Here is a 13860-nt window from a genome sequence, read left to right as displayed (position 1 = left end):
ATCAGCAGTATATCTATCATATATATATATAAAATGTCCAGCTTCTCACAATAATGAGACAATACAATGTTTACACGTGTATCTGATTTATTTCACTTGAGTATGGTCTCAAATTGCATCCATTTAGCTATAAAAGTCTCCCATTTATCCCTCTTTATGGCTGAGTAGTACTCCATTGTGTAAAAGTACATCTTTTTTACCTATTCCTCAGTAGATGGACATTTAGGTTCTGTCCAAGACCTAGCTATTATAAATTGTGCTATGAACATGGGGCACATATATCACTGTGGTATGATGTTTTAAATTCTTCTGGGAAGATTCAGAGAAGGGTAATAGCTGGGTCAAATGGGACCACCAATCCTAGTTTTTTGTTGTTGTTGTTGGTTTTTTTGGTACCAAGAATTGAACTCAGGACCTTTCGCTTGCCAGGCCAGCACATATGCCACTGAAGTATGCCCCCTACCCCCAATCTTAGTGTTTTGAGGAATCTCCACACTGATTTCCAGTGGTGGCACCATTCTACATTCCCACTAGCAATGCAGAAAGATTCCTTTTTCCCTACACCCCTCCAACATTTGTTAATTTATTGATAATAGCCATTCTTTCTGGGGCGAGGTGGAATCACAGTGTTGTTTTAATTTGAAGAGTTTTAAGTTGCCCCTTGACAAACTCCTGGAAGACTAATTCTTCAATAGCTTCCTCTATTTAGTATGAAGCCCAATCTCTTTAAAGTCACCTGTAGGCGCCTTTCCTTTGTTCATTCAGTTGTGTTTCAGGCACACTAAATTGCTTCCACTTCTGCAAATGCACTTTTTTTTTTTAACCTCTGGGCATTTGTCCCTGCTGTTCCCTTTGCCAGAGAGACTTCATTCTAATTGGCTCCTGTTCATACTTGGTTTAAAAATCATCACTTATCAGTCTGGGGTAGGCGCTTTTTCCTCTGGCACCCACAGCTTTCTATGCTCTGCGCATTCCAGGTCTGACCCTTACAGGTAGTAGTCTAATTATTAGCTGTGGATCATCTTCTTTTGCCTGGGGTGCCAGATTACCGCAGAAACTGTAGTGCTTGCCAGCATAGAGCCTGACACATAAAAGATCAATAAACTTATGCTGGTTGGGAGAGGTGTGAGGGTTGCGACGGGTCGTGGTCTTTGGGCACTGTCGGGGGATGCAAAGAGAGTCCCGGATTAAGCCTAGGCCACCTACTTTGCACTAGTCTGCAGTGCTTGCACGCATGCGCCATGTTCTGGCAACGACCGCCCCCTCCCCCCACCCGCCTCCCACCCTATATGCTAATCACTGCGCTCTCGAGTTCTGCCTCTCCCGGGAATATGCAAATCGCTGCTTTCAGTGCGGGAGGCCTTCCATTGTCCCGCGCTAGGATTATGCAAATAAGCAGGCCTCCAGTCCAAGATGCAGGCAGACTCGTCGCCCTCACCCCCTGAGCATCTAGTTTTTTTAAGAGGCTCGTTGCTGCTGCGCGCACGCACGCGCGAGCCCCGCAGCTTCTCTATCCTTCGGGCCGCGGACTGTACCAAGTAAAGCCGGGCAGCGAGGAGCAAAGCGCGGCAGCTCCAACGTAGGTTCCGTAGACAACCAGTCTCAGATAGCCCCTTTTCCCGCACAGCTACAGGAACGGTCCATCTGGCCGCGCAAGCGCCCTCGCCTCCTCACGCCCCTTGCTCTCCCTCCTACCCTACTCGCAACGCAGGCGCAGAGCCCGGCCGTGCAGCCGCCACCGCCGAGCCAGAGCTGGGGCCGCCAGCGCCGGTAAGTGTCCGGGGTCGGGGTGCGCGGGGCATTCTGGGAGGCGGGCGCTACGGCCCCGCTGCATGATGGGAGTGGCGGCCGCCGTCACCGTGGAGCGGGCAGCGGGCACTGTCGTCCCGACCCGGGGAGAGGCTCAGGCTCTCCTCTCTCCCACACGCGGCTCCATACTATTCTGGGGCATACTGGGAAAACCAGGCGCTGTGCCTTACGGCATTGTGGGAGTTCGGCCTGTCAGTCGTTATATATGCTTTCCGGGAAGAATTAGCCTGCTCCCTTTGGGGGACCTGACCCCTTTTGTCACACACCTGGAAGCTTGGAGCGCTTCTTTGCGGGGCGCTTAGGAAGATAGATGGTCGTTATAGGCTCGAGGTGTCCGGGGAAGAACTGTCCAGGGCATTGTGGGTCGTATTGCCTTGTTTTAGCCCGGCCTGTTTGCCTTAGCATGGTGGGAACAGTGCTTACTGTAGTCACACGGGCTATCCTGAGAGCCAGCTGCTATTTATTTTTGTTATCATAGCGCGAGAGAGGGAGTTGTGGCCCTCTAAGATCATGTGATACACTTTGGTCACCACAGGTGTTCTAGGAGAACATGTACTGGAGAGATGCTTTCACCTGGTGTCTGGAAGAGTCCTTGTGTGGTGTGGGCTTGGGGAAGTCATGGGCTAGATACATGGGCATTGTCTCCTGGTGAGCCCACACGAAGTTCTGATTGTCCCTGGTATACAGCTACCACATAGAATACAAAATGCCTAGTTAAATGTAAATTTCAGGTAAATAATGTTTTAGAAAAGTAAGTCCTAAAATAAAAAAAAAAAGAAAAGGCAAAGCATATTATTTCCTTTAATTAACCGTTTTGTGGTTTTGTTGTTTTTGAGATGGGATTTTGATATGCAATTCAGTCTGCCCTCGAATTCTTGGCGATCTTATTGCCTCAGCCTCCCCAGTACTGGTATGACAGGAATGCATAGCTACACCCAATTTAAGTGTATTATTTTTTGTTTGTCTGAAATGAAAATTTAACCGGGAGACTTGGTTTTATTTGCTAAATATAGTTTTACCCAGGCATAAGATAGAATTTTCAAATTAGATGAGGTCCTCCATGTAAGAGTATCATCAGAACTGTCAGTTTCAATTCATTTATCTTTATAAAAGCCCAGATCCAGGTGTCCTCTTTAGGAAGCTCCCTGCCAGCCTTGTCATATGCGAACCTCTGTATAAGTCCCCAGTACTGCACCTGACCTGTGGCCCTTAAAGAGATCTTGTTTTTTCTGCTCTTGTGGCCCCAGTGCCCAGCTCAGGCCTTGGGATATCAGAGGTATTGCTGAGGCTGGCAGCTCCTTCACTGGTGTCTACCATCAGGGTGTGTAGAGGGAGCCAGAAAGTGCGGGGCATGTGCGTGCGCAAGTGTCTAAGGGTCCGTTATGAAGAAAGGGTGAGGAAACAGAAGGCTTTCGGGGAGAGGCGGAGGGAATATTGGGGCTGAGAAGTACTGTAGACATTTTTATTGCTTTGAAGAGTGCGAAGGAGTTCTCTAGGAAGGCAAGGAAGAGGGCGGACATTCCAGACAGCAGCAGCAGGCTGTGCTAAGCCTCTCAGAGCCTGAAAGGGCCAGATGTGCATGGGGAGGGGCATGAAGTCCGGCTGGGCTGGAGCTTATAGGAAGGGGGGAGGGAATAGTAACAGCCACTGCCTGTGGAGTGGCTGCCACACACCAGCAGTTTATACAGGACCTTCCAGGCATCTTTTGAGCTGAGAGATCATTTTAGGAGGGGTGGGATGACATGACCTTGAGCCACTTAGGTGCCTGCTCTGCACCTCCACTTCCTCCTCTGGATAAAGGAGGTGCCGGCTCTATGACACACCCCTAGAGAGGACGGGAGTCGAGGCCTGAAAGCCCCTTTTCTACAGAAGGAATCGAGCCTGGAGAGATTACGTCCTTCGCTTAAAGCTGCATAGCCAAAGGGTGACATTTCAAGATTCAAGCCTCAATACCGTGTTGCCAGTTGAAACAACTAGGCTGACATTCATGATCTAGTGCAACCCTATCAGTTGTTTAAATATTGAAATGTTTCTAGACTGGTTGGTGTATCACGGCTACACCAAGTAATCCATATCCCTAACTCACCTTGAATCCTCTCCTAGTCCCAGATTTCCCCACAACCTGGCACCTAAAGGGTCAATGCCTGGCATAGGTCCCCTGTTCCATGTTTGGTTCTTTTTTGCTTTTGTTTTGTTTTTTGAAACAGAGTCTTGTGTAGCTCAGGCTGGCCTTGTATTCACCATGTAGCCCAGGCTGACCTTGAACTCATGGCAGTCTTCCTGCCTCCTGAGTGCTGAGATTCTAGGTATGTACCACCAGGCCTAGCTCTCTACTCTTAGTTCTGATTGGTGCCCATTGTAGTACCTACTTTTAAATATTGGAGTGACTGGCTGGGCATGGTACCATATGCCTATAATCCCAACACTCAGGAGGCTGAACCAGGAGGACTGCCATGAGTTTGAGGCCAGCCTGAACTACACACTGAGATCCTGTCTCAAAAAGTCTAATTAAAGTAAGCCAGGCATGGTGGTGCACTGCTGTAATCCCAGCACTCAGCAGGCTGAGGCAGGAGGATTGTTGCAATTTTGAGACCAGCCTGGCCTACAAAGTAAGCTCAAGGCCAGCCTGAACTGCATAGTGAGACCCTGTTTCAGAAAGACAAAAAAAAAATCTAATTAAAAAGCCGGGCGTGGTGGCACATGCCTGCAATTCCATCTCTTAGGAGGCTGAGGCAGGAAGATCACCTGACTGTGAGGCTAGCCTGGGCTGTATAACAAGACCTTTTTTCAAAAAAACAAAACAAAAACAAACAGAAAAAGCTACATGAAGGAATGAATGAGTGAACAAAGTATCACCTCTTCTGACTCCACTGAGTAAGAACCACCAATTAGTCTTATTGGCCAGAGGGAGAAAGTAAGGCATACCAGGGGACAAGGCCCACAGTTCAGGCTCTGTAGGTTGTCTGAGACGCCGGGCCACTTTTTCCTCCCCCTTGGCATGGACACACAGCTGTGCTTGGAGTGCAGATGAGTGCTTTGTGAAAATTTATTGAGTCACCACAGGCCTTTCCTCTCCCCTGTCCAGCACCCTTCTCCACCTGCCAACATCCTGTGTTAGAAGAGTTCGTTGCTGGAGGAGTGACTGTGAGAGCTGGCCAGGGAGGGACGCCGCCCAGCTGTTGTCTACTCCTGTCTCCTGTCCTCTCCCCTGGCCATGACAGAGACTCGTGAGCCGGCTGAGACTGGGGGTTACGCCAGCTTGGAAGAAGACGATGAGGACCTTTCCCCAGGTGAGATGGCCTTGGAGGCCGTGTTGTCGGCTTGACCACCGTTGAGGCTTAGGGTTTGGGCCGCGCTGGGAGGTCTTGCTGGTGAATGGCTGCTCCTCTTGCTGTGGGCTCTGCTCTGAGTGCGGCTCTGCGGGCCTCTAGGAGATTTGTTCTTCCCACTGAAACTCCCAGGGCTTGTGGATGGATTGGGAACGCTCTCCTTGCTGGGAGTTCTGGATTGGCCAAGGCCACTCTCCCTGCTGGGGGTTTTAGATCGGCTGTGGTTTCTCTCTGTGCTGGGGGTTCTGGACTGGCTGTGAATGGTCTTGCCCGGGCTTCCAGAGTGAGCAAAGCTTCTCTGCTCATTAGGTGTTCTCGACTGTCCAAATTGGCTGCCGTCTCTCTCCTCATTAGGGACTACAGCTGGACTGTTCCCTCTGTCCTTGCTGGGGGTTCTAGGTTGGCTGTGCTCGCTCTCTTTCTGATGGTTGCTGGATTGGCTGTGATGGTTCTCCTTGCTAGAGGTTCTAGATTGTGTTCTGTGATCTCTCTCCTTGCTGGAGACTCTGGATTTGCTGGCATAATCTCTCTCTTTACTGGGTGTTGTAGATCCGCTACGACCTCCCTCCGTGTTGGGGGTTCTAGCTTGGCCGCCCTCTTGCTCCTTGCTAGCAGTGCCAGATTGGTTGTGAGCTCCTTCTTTGCTGGCGTTTCTAGAATGGCCGTGGCTTCCTGCTTTACTGGGTGTTGTAGACGAATTGTGAGTGCTTTCCCTTGCGGGGCTTTTAGACTGGCTTTGTGTTTTCATCTGGTTAGGGGTTCTCCTCCGGGTTCGACTTCTCGCTCTACTGTGACTTCTTTTCCAACTGGGGCTTCTTGCCTTGCTGTGGGTCCTTTTCCAGCTGTGACTTCTTGCGTTTCTGGGGCTTATAGACCTACTGTGACTTCGGGTTCTGCTGGGGGTGCTAGATTGGCTGTGGCTTCCGGTACTGTTGGGGGTACTAGGCTGGTTACAACCCTTAGCCCCATTGGACGCTTCAGTTGGACTGTAGCTCTGCCGCCTTGTGGGGGCTGTCGTCTGACTGGAACTGTTCACTCTCCTCGGTAACAGCGGAGACGGGGTGTTGCCCTTCTCTTCCAAGGGTCTTGTACTTGGGCTATAACTCTGTGCCCTGCTGGGGGCCACGGTCAGCTTGGAACTCCCCCCAGTGCCTGACACTCCTGGTGGGCTACAGCTCTGCTCCCTGTCCGCAGTTCTGGGCTGGCTGCTGTCATTCCTTTCCCTGTTATTGGTTCTAGACTGGCCGGAACCTTTGCCTGTGCTCTGTTTTGGCTGGGAAGTAGGAGTTCTCACCCTTTTGGCCATGCTTGGTCTGGCCTCCTGCGTTCTTATGCTTCGGGGAGTGCTGGCCCTGCTGGGTGACCCCCGGGAACTGTGATGTCGTCTTCTGCCCGGAGTTCTGCCGCGACTGTGCGCTCCTCTCTGCTGGGGGCGTTTTGTGCCACGAGCCTTGCTGGCTTCGCTGGCCTTGGTGTCCGTGCTCACCTTGCTGGATGTTCTTGCTTTGCTCCGTGCTTGGGACCTGCTGTTGGAGCGGTTAGAAGGGGCTGTCTTTGTACCTGTTGATTTGGTGGACTTGGAACTGCTTGGGCTAATGGCTGAGTTGGGGGACATCGATGACCTGGGCACTGAGGAGCTATTGGGGATTGCTGGCTTGGTGGTCTTCAAGGAGGCAGGAGGCGTGGGAGCCTTGGCAGGCACAGAGGGTGCAGTGGAAGACGGAGCCTGGCTGGACTTTGAGGATCTCTTAGGTGGAGAAGACATGGTGGATGCAAAAGGGCTTGTGGCCCTGGACGTCATGGTGGCTGTGCAAGACCTGGTAGCCAGGGGCAGTGGCTGGCGTGGCCGCCTGTTCCAGATCAGCTGCGTTAAGTCATAGTGGGCACCAAGGCCCTGGAAGGTGGGTAGTGTGAAGTCAGAGGTGGGAGGGAAGGGAGGGGCCTCGCGCAAGGCCGGAGATGTTGCCTCCTTTGTGCAGTCATTTGGGGTGTGGAGTTGGGGAAGCCCCGGCCCTGCCAGGAGGAGTCTCCAGGCCTAGACAATCACTGTTCGGGATGGTGGGGTGTAATGGGGAGCTCAGTGGTAGGGGAGCCCAGAGGAGAGAGAAACCAACCACCTGGTGGGGAGCTCAGGGAGGACTCTCCAGGGGAGGGGAGTGTGAGCTGGCCTTCAGAGGGGAGCAGGAAAGGGTCCCGGAGGGGTGCAGAGAGGGAACTGCCTGGAGGAGGGGCCAGAGGCTGGGTGCCGGGTGGTCCTGGGCTTTCGTGTCCTCTGTGGGCAGTGGTGGGACCCCGAGGTAAGACCTGACCTTGAGGACTTCCTGGTCTGATGGGGGAGAGACTCAGAAAGCTACAACCTCTAGGACAGTGACAGGGAGGTGCTAGGCTGAGAGAGCCAGGGCCGAGGGAAAGGGGAGAGACTCCTGGCTGGTGGATAGAGTAGGGGACAGCGTTCCAGACAGGGGACTGTCACACACCAGTGTCTCAGGAAACGTTTGTTAAATGGCAGGGAGGTAGCAGGAGGGGGCAGCAAGAGTCGCAGGGAGGGATGTTCAGCAAACGTCTGGAAGCTGTTCTTGGCCGAGTGGCGACTCCAAGCAGGCCTGTCCACCTGGTTGGCGGGCACGGAGCCTGGACACAGATGCCACAGCCCTGGGAGCGCTGGGCTGGGACAGCAGGAAGGGAAGAGAAAAAGTGATCAGCTGCTCAAGGTGACCAGGTCTGGGACAGCATCTCCAAGAAGGGGCCCCCGCCTGGCCACAAAAGGAAAAAGGCAGCACATGCACGGCAGCGGGGAACAGCACACTGAAGGCTCTGAAGGGATCTGTCAACTTGAAGGCAGAGACCTGAGCCCAGAGACACAGGCACAGTGTGTGCTGGAGGCCGGGACCACCACAGCGATCCAGGGCCCTTGTTCTGAGGACAGACCATAAGCACACTCATGGATGAGGATATGAGAGAGAAATCAGACAGAGTAAAGGGGTGTAGGAACACTAGGAGGGACTGCTGGTCAGCCAGAGTGGCCAGAGTGTCACTTAGAAGGTGATACTTGAGCAGAGACATGGAGGAGAAGAGGAAGCAAGCTTGGTCTATCTGCAAAAAGGTGATGCAGCTTGGGGTTTTTGAGGGATGGTGAGGAGTCCATTGTGGCAGGTAAGAGCAGAGAGGTGCCAGAGGGCCTGTGGATACTGTGACATGAGTGAGGGCAGAGCAGTGCCCTCACTGCTCTGTGGACACAGGACCTCTTTTTCTTAAACTGGTCATAGATACTTCCTTTATACCTATAAAATCATAGCTATGTATCTACACTTATAAATAAAATGTTAATTCACTTACATATTTGACCACATATGTCAAAATACATATTTATGCATCCATGTTTTAGTTTGCATAACTCTGCTAAAATGTTTGTTGCCCTGAAATGCTCCAGTGCCCACCACCACCAGATAGCTCTTCATGTGAGAGCTGTGTAACTGAAGGCAAGTGAATAGTCTGTTTTTGGTTTTTGGAGACAGCGTCTTACTTTGTAGTGCAGGCTGGCCTTGAACTCACTCTGTAGTCCAGGTTGGTCTCGAACTCACAGCAATCCTCCTTGCCTCAGGAGTGCAAGGATGACAGGCATGCGCCACCACACCCAGCTGAGTGAGTCATCTTAACTGCTCCGTGTTGGACTAATCAGGCCCACAACCTCCCCAACCAGTGGATGGCGAGAGCTTAAGTAAGAGAGACCAGTGGTGTGACCTTAGGGCCCCTGGAGGACCACAGCCCTCTAGCACAATTCGACATTTCCAGGGGGCTGAGACACAGAACTCCTCTGGGAGGCCCATGTAGGTTTTCAAACAAGGGAAGGGCTGGAGTGGAGAGCGTGGGAACCGAGCAGGACCTCGGAGTCGGTTCAGAGACGTCACCAGATAGTAAAGTGTGCTAGTGAGGAGAACCATCTCGTCTCCAAGTTGATATTCGCCACAGGAACGAGACACCTGCAGCTGCCGTCTCTATCTGGTTAGTCAGGGTGGGAGCCAGGCCTCCTCAGCTGTGGCCCTATCTTGTCCTTTGAGGTGTCTCTGGCATCACAGGCCACTACAGGCCTGGACTCAGAACAGTGATTCATAGAGATTCACCTTCTCTGAATCCACTGCCCATCTCCAGACAAGGATCTTAGGCCTGGGATGGACTCACAAACACAGAAAGCCAATTGGTTAATTTACATCCTGCTCAGAAGCGCATTGTAGTGTCTCCATTAGTGCCAGGTCTCATTCCAGATCTTAGGGTTTCCACACTGGTTGGGAAAGATGACAGTAGTGCCTCCCTCCAAGGATCGTTGGACCAAGTGTGTTAAGTGTAAGGACAGGGCTTTCCAAGCCTCAGGGGATGCTGTCATTGTGTGCTAGCCCCCTTCTGGCTTCAGCTGCAGGACACTGGTTTGCTGGACCCGGTCTGGGCCTGAGAATTCATCTGTAAGGATGGAAGGTTGTGGGCTGTCCTCTCCACACCGGAGAGTCTCAGGGGATCAGGGAGAGGACAGCTAGCCAGAACCTTCTGTTCTCTGACGCCACTCTCTTCCTCAATCTGTCCCAGCAGGTCCCGAGCATTCCTCTGACTCGGAATACACTCTTTCAGAGCCAGATTCCGAAGAGGAAGAAGATGAGGAGGAGGAGGAAGAGGAGACCACTGATGACCCCGAATATGACCCGGGCTACAAGGTGAAGCAGCGCCTTGGTGGGGGTCGGGGAGGCCCATCCCGGCGGGCCCCCCGTGCAGCCCAGCCCCCGGGCCCTGCGGCCCAGCCCTGCCAACTCTGTGGCCGGTCCCCACTTGGGGAGGCCCCACCGGGCACCCCACCTTGCCGGCTTTGCTGTCCTGCTGCAACCCCCCAGGAAGCACCAGCCCCTGAAGGCAGAGCCCTTGGGGAGGAAGAGGAAGAGGCCCCTCGGGCCGGGGAGGGCCAGCCAGCTGGGCGAGGGGAAGAGCAGGATGAGGAAGAAGAGGAGGGCACCTACCACTGTACCGAGTGCGAGGATTCCTTCGACAGCCTCGGGGAGCTGCATGGCCACTTCATGCTGCACGCCCGGGGCGAGGTGTAGGCAGAGGCTCTGGCTGGGGGTGTGGAGGATGGGGGGGCGGGAGGCAGGCACCGAGGACGTTGGAGTGGTCAGGTGGTGGGCAGGGGTCCGGCAGGTCTGTGTTGTTTTAGCAGTAGATGTGTGAAGGCCAGAATAAAAGCCACGTTCTGTGAGTGTCGGTCCAGGGTGTGTTTGGGGTGCATATGTGTGTGTACATGCGAGGATATGTGTGGTCTGCAGTGCCCCGGGCACCTGCTGGCACTTTAGGATTTGTGGCCAAGATAACTAACACTGAGAGTGGGAAATGGTGGTCCCTGTCTATCATCGCAGCACTTGGGAAGCTGAGGCAGGAGGATCACAAGTTTAACCCTACTCGGAGCATCATAGTGACTTAACAAGACCCTGTCTCAGATTTTTAAAAAGGGCTGGGACTGTAGCTCAGTGTGAAGGCCCTGGGCTCAGTCCCCAGCACTACCGGTGGGGCCTTGGAGCCATACAGCTGGAAGTGACTGAGGCTGAGCTGCAGGGACACTGAGGGAGGACAGAGGGCCGCACTAATTCACAGAGGCTTGGCACTGAAGCTGCTTCGAAAATAGAAGCCTGATGGCAACGACAGCTACCGTTTGCTGAGCGTTCAACCGGGCCAGGCCCTGTTCTGAGGCGCTCAGTGACGCCTAGCAGCTTGGAGCTTTCAAGAGTAGGACCTCGGTTACCAGAGCGGCATTGTGAAGTCAGTGCGTGCAGCGGACTAGGCCGGGGCCGAGGGCTGCATGTGGACAATGGCACGGGGGTCCTTGCGAGTCAGGGACAGTCACTGATACGGTCCTTCAGTCAGCAGTGATTGACTGAGTGCCTGCGAGATGGTCAGCACTGTCCCGGCAGCTGGGAACGCAGCGGTGAACACGAATGGGAGTCCTGGTTTTGTAGAGGTTACAGTGGGGGGACAATAAGCAGGTATTTAAGTAAAACATACATGTGTGGGATCTTAGAAGGCAGGCAGTGCCCTGGGGGGGGGGGCGACAGAAGCAAGGGGGCGGTTTGCAATTTTTAACACAGGTCAGGCCACTGAGAAGGTGACATCAAAGCAGGACTAGGGCTGGGAAGGAGTGGCCTCATGGCTGCTATGGAAACAGAGTGCAAATGTCTGCAGAGGGAGCCCATGCGGGACAGAGACTGAGGAGAGCACAGGCAGGCTGGTGGCAGGTGAGCGACAGGAGCAAGCCCAGGTTGTCTGAGCCATTCCACCCCGCTTGGCTTCCTCTCCCTCCCAAGAGGCCTAGGTGCAATTTCAGGACCATTTTACAGTGACCACAAAGGCACAGAGAAGTTGAGTTACCTACTGGAAGTCACACAGCCAGTGAGAAACAGTCCAGTGAGAACCCAGCCAACTGGATGCACAGCACCATTTCTCACTGAGCAGCCACATCACAGCAGTTGCATTTGAGTTTTACAAGGTGTCTCCGGTCTCCACAGGGCTAGAGATGTTTTTCAGATCCCGTGGATTGCCAACACTGAAAAACGGTCACTTTCACATAAAAATGGAGGTGTTCTGGCTTCTCTTAAAAAATGGTGAGGTCCAGATTGCTGAACCCATGATCTCATAAACTAGTGATTTGTCAGAACTGCCTGGGGGCCACCTCCTACAGATGGGGCATTCACTCGGGTTCCCCACCCCCTGCTTACTTGCTGTTAAAGAACATTTGCAGTTTTGATACCTGTTACAGGCTCTTAGGCCAAAATGTCTTTCAAAACCCACACTTTCCATCCCAGAGCTGCAGAATCTGACATTTACCTGCTCTTTGAAATGGAACTTCCATAACCGCTGTAGTTGAGCATTACAGAATCATAATCGTCAAAGCAGAGATGTGCATCTCATGAAAATAAGACTGTTAGTCTGCTTGTGCTGCTATAGCAAAACCCCTGAGATTGGGTACTTAGAAGCAATAAGTACAATACTTGAGGTGTATTTCTCACGGTTCAGCAGATTGGGAATTCCAAGACGAAGATGCCGTCTGGTGAGGACTGCTCTGCTTCCACCTCGGTGACTTCCTGCCGTGTCCTCTCGTGGTGAAAAAGGTGGAAAGGCAAAAGGCCTACAGGGCCCTTGAGCCCTGTCACAAGGGTATTTAATCCCACGCAGAAGGGCAGAGTCCTCATGACTCAGTCACCTAGAAGCCCCGGCTCTTACTACCGTCACATCAAGTCCTGGGTTTCCAGCATCTGAGCACAGAGGGGACGTACATTAAGAGAAGGTAACCCAAAAATTGGTGTGTAAGTCCACACCCCAGCTGGGGGAGGTGACACACACCTATAATCCCAGCACTTGGGAGGCTGAGGCAGGAGAATCATTGTGAAGTTCGATACCAGTCTGGGCTACAAAGTGAGCTCTAGACCAGCCTGAACTGCATGAGAAGACCCTGTCTGAAAAAGCCAAAAAGAATCCACACTAATTCTAGGACTGCCTGGGACACAGCAGACTGCGCAGGAGTCTGGATACAGGCCACCTGCTATTGTGCAGGAGCCAGTGAAAGCCGCTGTGAGGCTGGTGCTTAGCCGCAGCAGAAGCCTGCCGTGACCCATGTGGCTCCTGAGATCCTTGGGGTTAGGGACTGGGAGAGGAGGAGAAAAAGAAAAGGCAAAGCTGGGGTCCGGTGGAGCCCTTATCCTCCTGATGGCAGCCAGGGCAGCTGTCTATCCCCTCCAAAGAAGAATGTCAGTTCCAACCCCACTGCCTAGCAACTTGTTCGCCTGGCCCCCTTGTCTTCCTGGTGCTGGAACAACTTGTGTACATAGCTTGTTTTGGTCTAGAAAGTTTTTTCTGGGCTGGCCTGCCTTCAGCCCCACGCATGTGATCAATCTCCAGCTTCAACGGCTCTCTACAGGAGTGTGGTGCCTGCTGCCATGGGAAGGTGGTGGCTTCCAAGCTGCCAGAGGTGGGGTACCGCAGCCCCCTCCTCCCATGCTACCCCAAGCAAGGTGAGTCCCTGGCCACCGCCTCCTGCTTCCATTCTGTACCTTTCAAGCACAGAACTGAGAGGGTGTGTTCTCAAGGGAGCCTGGGAAACAGTTCACACAGTCCCAGCATCACGGCGCCATGTGGGAGCCAGCCTGTGGCGGAGAGAGGCTGGTAACAGCAGACACAGTCAGTGAGCATGTGGTTATCCTAGGCATGGGGATGACACAGGATCCTGGTGTAAGGAGAAAATCACATAAACTAAAGTGGTCTGCCCAAGAGTGCTGGGAACACAGTGAGGGGTAAAAAGGCCTCGGGCCAAGCAGGCTGAGGGGAGTTCTCTTAGCAAGTGGCATGCATGGCAAGGTAACCTTGCAAAGTTCTGGAGTTTTTTAACTCCAGAGGAAACAGCAAATGCCAAGGCCCTGAGGCAGAAGCCAGTGAAGACAGAGCGGGGAAGGAGGGAGTTGACTGGCTCACGGGCTGGGATGTACTCATCTCTGCGTTCCGAGGGTTGAGGTAGGGTGTTTGGATGCTGTTTATAGAGTACCATTAGAGGGTCCCGAGGAGGATTGACAGGGCCTGATTCCCATGGTCTGTAGCTGGGACTGGAGGGAGGGAGGAGGGCTAAGGGACAGCAGGTAAGAGACTGGGGCTGCAGCTGGGCGAGCCTGAGGCAGGCTCCAGAACTGGGCATATTCACTAG

The 13860-nt window shown here is 53.1% G+C and overlaps 1 protein-coding gene across 2 annotated transcripts; it reads left to right on the top strand.

Moving 5' to 3' along the window:
• The first annotated feature begins 1314 nt into the window (after window positions 1-1314).
• Znf428 (zinc finger protein 428) lies at window positions 1315-10385 on the top strand. 2 transcript variants are annotated; one of them, XM_063252261.1, is made up of 3 exons: window positions 1315-1770; window positions 4895-5099; window positions 9759-10385. In XM_063252261.1, exons 2-3 carry the CDS (start codon window positions 5024-5026, stop codon window positions 10220-10222), a joined length of 540 nt encoding a protein of 179 aa, XP_063108331.1. In that variant the 5' UTR covers window positions 1315-1770; window positions 4895-5023; the 3' UTR covers window positions 10223-10385. The 2 variants fall into 2 exon arrangements, with proteins under 2 accessions (XP_063108331.1, XP_003464607.1); XM_003464559.5 differs by having other exon boundaries at window positions 1329-1770; window positions 9720-10385.
• The last annotated feature ends 3475 nt before the right edge of the window (window positions 10386-13860 follow it).

This window comes from Cavia porcellus, unplaced genomic scaffold (assembly GCF_034190915.1).
Source record: "Cavia porcellus strain 051 isolate PalLab524CR breed Dunkin Hartley unplaced genomic scaffold, mCavPor4.1 scaffold_7, whole genome shotgun sequence".
NCBI lineage: Eukaryota > Metazoa > Chordata > Mammalia > Rodentia > Caviidae > Cavia > Cavia porcellus.
This window is presented reverse-complemented; position numbering and strand designations above follow the sequence as displayed.